The 8,112-nt window shown below is 40.6% G+C and overlaps 1 protein-coding gene across 1 annotated transcript in view; it reads left to right on the top strand.

Moving 5' to 3' along the window:
- The first annotated feature begins 3,375 nt into the window (after nucleotides 1-3,375).
- MNAT1 (MNAT1, CDK activating kinase assembly factor) overlaps nucleotides 3,376-8,112 on the top strand; it is an 85,266-nt gene continuing 80,529 nt past the window's right edge. Inside the window, exons 1-3 of the mRNA XM_017738793.1 lie at nucleotides 3,376-3,428; nucleotides 4,941-5,093; nucleotides 6,715-6,788. Coding sequence (XP_017594282.1) covers nucleotides 3,376-3,428; nucleotides 4,941-5,093; nucleotides 6,715-6,788 — 280 coding nt within the window. The remainder of the gene's footprint in view (nucleotides 3,429-4,940; nucleotides 5,094-6,714; nucleotides 6,789-8,112) is intronic.

The raw sequence follows: 8,112 nt of genomic DNA, 5'->3' as shown, positions 1-8,112 counted from the left end.
CCTTCCCCCAACTCCCTCTTGTACTTGACGGTCTGGGAAGAGATGGCCCAAAACACATAGGCAGCAGCTATTGCAAGTACTTGAATAAGGATTTATGGATTCCTGAAGCTGAGGTGTCAAAAGGAAAAGACTGATTTTTATCCCTAACTCCCTACTGATCTCTTGAGCTCCTTTATTCTGAGGCTCTCAGAAGCACCTGATGTCACTGGAGTCATGCTTCTTTCCTCTGCTTTTGGTCCCTGTCCTGTAACATGGGAAAAAATGGCTTTAGCTCTGTTCTTTTGACTCTTTTGGATCACAGAGGTCATGGGGGAACCTGCCTTTAGGCTGTGTCTATTAGTCCATCAGCCCAGAAAATAAAGCTGCAGTGGAAAACTGCAAATAGTTGATGAGCTCTTGGCTAGGTGGCAGAAATCACTGTGACTTGTTAAAGGTACTGAAGGTTGTGAAATAAACAGGTTTGACAGCTGCTCCCTCCAAATTGGGCTGTTCTTGTCTCAGTTCAAGAATCACTGCTTGAGAATATCAAATTGTCTAACCCAAGCTAAGCAAGAGGCCTGGGAATGTTTCTAGAAGCACCTTTGATTTAAAAATCTAGATGTCATTCTGTAAGGTTTCTCTTGTGTGTTTTCTGCTGTTTTTTAATGTTCCCTCCCCATAAATCAAGTCATTCCATTTCTCTAAGTAAATGTTCCTCTGACATCAAAATTGAGGAACAAGTGAAACCGCATAATTTTTGCTGATTCTTTCCACTCCTCTTCTTGTTCAAGTCTTGGCTATGTATTGAAGACTGTATTATTATTTTTTTAATCGAAACTGTTTTTGCTGTAGTAGAGAGGATCACTTGCTTTGTGAGGTACTTTAAATAACAGAAACATCTTGGTTATAAAAGCTGAAGAAAGAGGAGCTTAGAAATTCTAAGTATTTGATACTATTTAATGAGTGTATCTACTAAAAGTAGGCTTTGTAAAGCAGGGTAGTAACTCATTCTGTAGTACTCCTAGTCAACAGCAAAAGCCATAAAGATTTTTTTTCTGAAATGACTAATGGCTGCATATCTAAAGTCCTGCAAATTTTTGTAATGCTCAGCAGAATCTAAAATTTTGAGCGAGTATCTTGTGCTCCTGCTTGTGAACATAGCTTTCCTTTAATCTGTTTTGTTTGCTCCCTTGCCAGCTAAGCTAAGAAAGTGAGCAGCACCATCAAGCTATGCTAATGTTGTGAGCCGTTTTCATCCTTCAGTGTCCCAGAGGGTTGATTCCTTATCTGCCATCATCCCTGCATGAAGTGTATGCGTGCATGTGTGGGGAATGCAGGATTGGGCACAAATCTTGTACCCTTTGAAGACACTCTGTCCAAAACAAACACTTAGTTCCCAGTAAGTGTAATTTAGTTGATAAATATCTTAACAGCTTTCTGGGGAGGAACCTCTGCTTGTTTTCTGCAATGTACCAAAAGCATTTTTAGTACGATCCTGAAGTCCTTGAACATGAGGGCCTGTAGTGTTGTTTGTGCATTGATGGTGCCAAACCATGTAGATGCTTGATTATTTGTTTTCCTAAAAAATGTGGTGTTGCTCTAGACTGCTCAGAGACTGGGCCTTTTGTTTAATATTTCATGGGGATGAAAGAGAAGAGCAAGAGAGATAAAATGAGTGTCCGTGAAATAAAAGTGAGCTTTCTAATGTTTATTGGTGTTGAAGACCAGGAGACTTTATTGTTCCCGGTTTGCATTACTGATAGCTGTCCCTGTTGTCTGTCCATATGTAAGTCCTTGGGCATTTTCTACTGGTATCTTCATTGTGATTACTTGTTCTCAAGATACAATCTCAAATCCAAAAGGTAATGAAATGTTTTAGTTAGTGTGTGAAGCAGAATACAGAGTGCAGAGGCTTTGCAACCTCAGTGTGAAGAGGAGAATCAGTGACATCACACCCCGAGTGTTTGTTTAGATCTTATGTGAAACTGTTGTCTTCAAGCATACTCAGTGTTGAACAAATGTATGGATGTGATTTTTTAAAGTATGAACACTTGTCATCATTAGTTTATACATGTAGCATTCTGCATACATAATACACATGCAAATGAAAAATTGCCTATTTAAGGCTCCTAATTTAAGACAACACCTCATTTGAAGGTGAGTTAAGCACGTGGTTTGGTGCTTTGCTCATTTGGGGAAAGCCGTGTCTAATGTGTTGGCCAATGAAGGATGTACAGAATGATGTCCTGCTTTCACAGTCAACTGTCTTTTTACTAAGGCCAGTGGGGAAGAGTTGGTCTTGGAAAGAAATGGAAGGATCTCCTGAACTGATGTGGTCTGTGTGCCATGAGGAGCTCTCTAATACCAGTTGTGGTGTTGGGGTGTCCCTCTGTGCTGCTGAATGGGTTGGGTACCTCTGGTGAAGTCACAGAAATTGCTACGTATCTTTAATAACTAGCTAAATAATCCATATGAAAAAAATAATGTATTTTTAAATTTTACAGTGCAAGGTAATTTTTTTTCAAGTCACATTTTGAAGTCTTTATTTCAAGATGTGAAAGAATTCATTAACTCCACCTTTATAACAATCTGCCTTCCTGGAGATGACACATGCTCTGACATTAGCCGTCTGCAGTGAAACCAAAAGGAATTCCTTTGAGCAGGGTTTGGGAAATGACTTTTTTCCTTCCTCAGGAATCAGATGGAAATGTGTGACCAAACATTGTCATTGGTGGCAGAGTGGCTGCCGTTTGTGGGGGCAAAAACGACAGATCTGCTCGGAAGGAAGCTTGGGATCTAACTATGTGTATTAAATCTATCTGGAGATGGGAGAGCAGGCAGGATATGGACAGAGTCCAGGTCTGCCCTTGACTTGTCCCATACAACCCCCTTTGAATTCAGAAGGAATTATCTCCAAATAAATGTGAGGGTGGATGTGCATGAGTGAGTGAGAATGCAATCACCTGATGTGGGATTCCCATAGTGAGGTGTTGACTCATCTTTTTATGTATGGAAAGCTATTTTGCAGCCTTAGAAACAGTGGTTTCAGTTTGGGAAGGCATTGAAGCACTTGCATGAAGTGCTTTTCCAAGGAGAGATTTTTTCCACAGTCAAGTCCTGTGCAAACTTGAAATGTCTTTGATTTAGGGAAGCAAGGAGTGAAGTAGTTTCAGGTGCTACTGTCTGTGAATAATATCCTGCACATGGAGCTCCTGTTCTGTTGGTCCTTAGGCAATACCATGATAAAAAAACGATACAAACACCTGCACTTGGATCCACCTGCTGAGTTCTGTCGTTTTACTCTCTTTATTCTATAACGTAGGAAAAAGGAGGCAGGGACTTTTCTGTGCTTTGGCTGCTGTGTTGAGAGAGACACAAACAGCACGAGCTGCCAAAATGAAGGAGACAGTGAAGCTGTCCTTATGTCAGGCTCCTGCATGCATGGGCAGGTTGGGGGAGGAAGGAGAAACCCTTTCCCTGCCTCGCCTGCTCCCTTGCATTTACTATTGTTTCCCCTATAGTGGGGGCCTAAATTGCTTTCATTATGGGCATTACACTAATTTCTCATTTTGTTGAGTCCATGTTCCAGCAACTTCTGAATTTTAGGCCTAATGTGCTAATAAAGTTTGATCTTTCCCTACCCAGATAATTTGTATATGTAAGTACACTTCCTTTTCTAATTAAAGGAATTCTGGAGCAGGAAAATGCCCAAGTAAATTCAAGGTTTGCTCTTTAACACTGGCAGCTGCTGTGAAAGATGCAGGCTGAAGCTGTAGTTCTCCATGTGTTAACAACAACAAAAAAATTTACCCTCTTTTCTTTTTTAATTGTGAGGTACAATCGTATTTGTTTTGCACTTTCTAATCTTGAAAACAGAAGCTGGGTAAAACTGGTTGGCTCTCCTCATCTCTGCCTCTGTAAGGACTGGAACCAGTTTAGTTGGGGGTAGGTCAGCAGTGTGAAAGTTTTGTTTAAGATCTTTCTCAACCATGTCAGTGTTGTTTCTCTTAACTTGTTTAGCTTTTGTGCTGGGTTTGTGAAGGCAAAACGTGGCTTAGCCCTTAATGTACAACTGTTTTGGCTTCAGTATAGCGAAGCTATAAATAGGCACCCCTTTGCCTCCCCAGCAAGGAAATGACTGCGGCAGGTGTTGTCCTCTGCTAGAAATTTGCACATTATTACTAACCAAGTACTTTTTTTTCTTAAAATCAGCTTTCTTGTTACGTGTTCTTCCTTTATTAAATGCCAACTGACAGGTCAGCAAGTATCTTGTTAAAATCTGAAGTCTTTATTAGGTCAAGAGAAATAAAAGCAGGTATTTTTGGTTTATTTCTGTGCAGCCTCTGTGTAAAGTTTATTTTACGTGCAATTTAAAAAGTGTTACCAGAAGGCATAGGAGAGCTGCATAAAGCTTGTTGCTGACTGAAATGGTGTTTTGATTCTTTTAGCTTTGCTGGGCTGGAGTTTAGCTCACGTTTGTTGTAGCAGTTTCTCTGTGATAGGACTGGCAGACACTTGGAAGTCTGCAGGCAAGATTTGTATCCATGCTTGGACTGAGTTCACCTTGCACTGCATCAAGAAAATAAACAGGGTTTTTTGTGCAGCGAGGTGGTGCTTAGAGTAAATAAGGATATTGCAGTCTGGTCCATGTGAAATGGGTTTGCTGGTGTCAGTAAATAAGCTTCTCCTTGATACAGACCCCATCATTTTGTTTGGATTAATGTTTGGTCCCAGCAAAGAGCTGGAGTTGTTGGGCAGGGAGAATCAATGTGTTTGTGCTGCTGAGGCTGTGCTGTTCAGCCAGGGTAGAGAGCCGTGGCCTCCTGCCATTGATGGGTGCTGCAGAAATTGTGAAATCCAGGGGAGATGTGCTGTGCAAACAGCAAAAAAAGGGGGCAGTCCTGTGTTTCACTTCCTGTGTAACATCTGCCTGCTTTTGCACCCCTTCCTTTCTCCCACAGATGCGAGAGCTGTGTGGACCTGCTGTTTGTGAGAGGGGCTGGGAACTGCCACGAGTGTGATACCCCCCTGAGGAAGAGTAACTTCAGGGTACAGCTCTTTGAGGATCCTGCTGTTGACAAGGAAGTGGAAATCCGGAAGAAAGTGCTGAAAATGTGAGTGTCACCATTCAAAAGAACAGAAAATGGATGTATTTCATGGATCACAATTTTAAAAAATTGACTTATTCAGTAGTAAAGAGGAAGTTTTTTCTTCTTTTTTTTTTTTAAAGTGACAAACCATAAGACTTGACTCCATTTATCATGGAGGGATTTCAGAGAATCTGATTTTGTGCAACAATTGGGAGCTGAATTCTCAATTTAGCCTTGTGGGATTCCTGCTTAGCATTAGAAGATATTGGGTGTTTCTGTGTGGCCTTCTTTGGCAAAGACTTGGCTCCTAAATGGAGATGATTAGATATTGAGGGGGTGAACATGGCAGTAGAGCAAGAAACAGGATCTTGATTGTTTTGTTGCCTGGGGACCTGTTCTGAGAGTTGAAGGCCAGTTCCCTTCAAAATCAAGATGGGAAAAAGAGAGTTCACATTGTTTTTTGCTTCACACAGCAATTGTTAGTGGAAATGGTTCCTTACAAGCCTGGTGTTACCAGTCTGTCATGCAGATTTGAAAGCTCTTGGAATTGAGATAAATGAGGTCTAAAATTGCATTTCGCTCCTTGTGGCCAGGAAGCAGCATTTTATAAGGAAAATAAGTGAGCCAGTTGGTGTTTTGATAGAAGAAAATCTGATAAATGTAACAACCCAGAGAGAGTTGTGTGTGCATAAGTGAATTTACAGGTAAATTGTAGGCTTGTCAGCTTTTATCTAAGTCTTGGTACAATAGTAAATGAATCATATGATGTTGCTGAGGTGTGGGGAAACTGTGCCACTGAATACCAAGATGCTGATGTGGAAAGGAGTAATAATTTTGATGTTTGATTTTAAAGTCTACTGAAGTGCACAGAAGTCAAACTGGAATAAGTCAACTGAGCTCACTAAATATGAAATAAAGTTTAGTTAGAAAATGCTTGGCCCACTTGGGTTTGCCAGATTAGTTTTTAGGAGGCAGAAAAAATGCCCCCAAATTGGAATTTGGCCTGAGTTGTTGGGATGAGATTTTTATATTCCTGGGTGTCACGGTCCCCAGATCAGCCAAAATCTCAGCTTTCTGTTTTCTTGGGAAGAAAGTCTGCATGTCTTGACTTTCGAAGGCTGTCCATGTTTTAAGCCAGTTGTCCCTTCATCTTTTTACTTTCTCCAGCTCTGAAGAGGTGAACATGAGTGCTGGAATGGTTTTTTGATATGAAATGAGATAATTGTGTAGCATTTTCAGTTTGCTGCTGACATATGCTTTCTGTTGCTGGCACAAAGCCAAACTCCTTTTTCCAATAGTTCTAGAAAGGCTTTTTTTTCTGTGGGTGTTACTTTTGCCTCTGCCTTTGTTAAGAGGCTGGCTGGGAGTTACTCTATCTTGGCCTCTGTGCTCATGTTTACCTGTAACCCTGGAAAAGGAATTGGCAAACAATAGGCAAAGATAGCACTGATTTCTTCCAGGCTGCCTCCTTTCCTTTGGAACAGGCACTTCTGTCTTCCATTAAAGATTCTGGTGAGTTTGGGAGTCACAAAGCACGTATTTGATAAAACTAGATCAATGCTTAATGAGTTTGTAGCCAAAGCCTTGTTGAATGGAAATGGCATCTTTCTATGTTGTATAAATACTTCTTTCTCTTCTCTCAAAGATACAATAAAAGAGAGGAAGACTTTCCCACTCTAGATGAATATAATGATTTCTTGGAAGAAATAGAAGAAATTGGTAAGTCTTAATGCTTGCATTTTTGATGTGCTGTGCTTATGAGACCATAGGCTTTTATCTTCTGACTCAGCTGCCTGTGAGAATGTGTAAGTTCAGTATGATTTATCATAGTATCAGATTTTTATCTAATTACTTTTTTTCTGGATTTTAATCATATTTGCTGAACTGTAGGACATTGTTAAGTAAAACATTTTATCTGCCAGGAAAAAAACCACAATCCAAAGAGGAAGCAGTGCTTTATAGCTGGAAAAGAAAGGCTTGCAGGGGACTGTCAAAGCTGCACTGGCAAAAATTAAACAAAGAAAGGAGAAATTGAAATTTTCATTATATGCCTCCATTAGCTTTATCTACCATGACAGAAGCCATATGGTGTCTTTCATCATTTTTGCTTCTGCAAGTACAGTAGTTGAAGCTGCTTTGAAGCTGATGACCTTACATACCACTGTGGTAGCATTTTATGTTGCTGTGCAGAAGGAGAAGGTTTAGGAACAGACGTTGATTTCTTTCTCTTTGGATTAGCTGAAGCAGAACTTTGCCCTGTGGGGAAGGGACAATGTTATCAACAGAGCTGATTTTCTTCTTAGGGTGACTTGTGATTTATGGTAGAGTGATGGGTTTTGCTTAGAAAAACAAGGATGTGTTCAAAGGAGTAACTCCTAAATGGTTTCTTCTTGGTTTTTGTGAGCTTCTGAGGCTCACAAAAACCTTTTTATTTGACCTGGAGGAAGAAGAGGTGACTTAGAGCAGGCAGGAGGGGCAGTGAATGTGATTTGGAGGAAACCATGGAGATGCCACTTTTCCTTCAATTCTCAAAGGAGCCCTTGCTCCTTTTTGCACTGTGGTGTTTTGTAGAAATGTATCCAGTACACTTACTGCCGTGAGCAATGTAGCATGTTTTTGTTGGCATCAGAAGGCTGAGGCTGGGAAGCCAAATTGTGTGGCTGGGAAACACCACTCACACTCACATGGGTCCAAATATTTGGAGGAGATGATGTGGGTGTAGCTTTGTTTGTATATTTTTTGGAATGGTATGGGGGAAGGAGGGAGTGAATAGAAAGAATGGCCAGAGGATCCTGGAAGAATCTGTGTGCATATGGAAAGCAAAACTGCATTTATTTATGTGGCATTAAATACAGTTTCCCACTTAACTGCTGTTGCAGGGCTTTTCAACATCTGTAACAAGGGAGTTGAAATTTTGCCTGAAATTGTCTGAACTTCATGAATTTTTGCAGGATGTTGTGATTCTACAGCTCTTGGGATTAGGTGGTTACATTGCAAATGGTTCCAAAGCCTGTACTGGGAACTTGGTTTAGAAGCAGCAGAA

The sequence above is a fragment of the Corvus brachyrhynchos genome, unplaced genomic scaffold (assembly GCF_000691975.1).
Source record: "Corvus brachyrhynchos isolate BGI_N302 unplaced genomic scaffold, ASM69197v1 scaffold245, whole genome shotgun sequence".
Classification (NCBI taxonomy): domain Eukaryota; kingdom Metazoa; phylum Chordata; class Aves; order Passeriformes; family Corvidae; genus Corvus; species Corvus brachyrhynchos.
The sequence above is the reverse complement of the archived record's forward strand: the minus strand, read 5'-3'. Positions and strand labels throughout refer to the sequence as shown.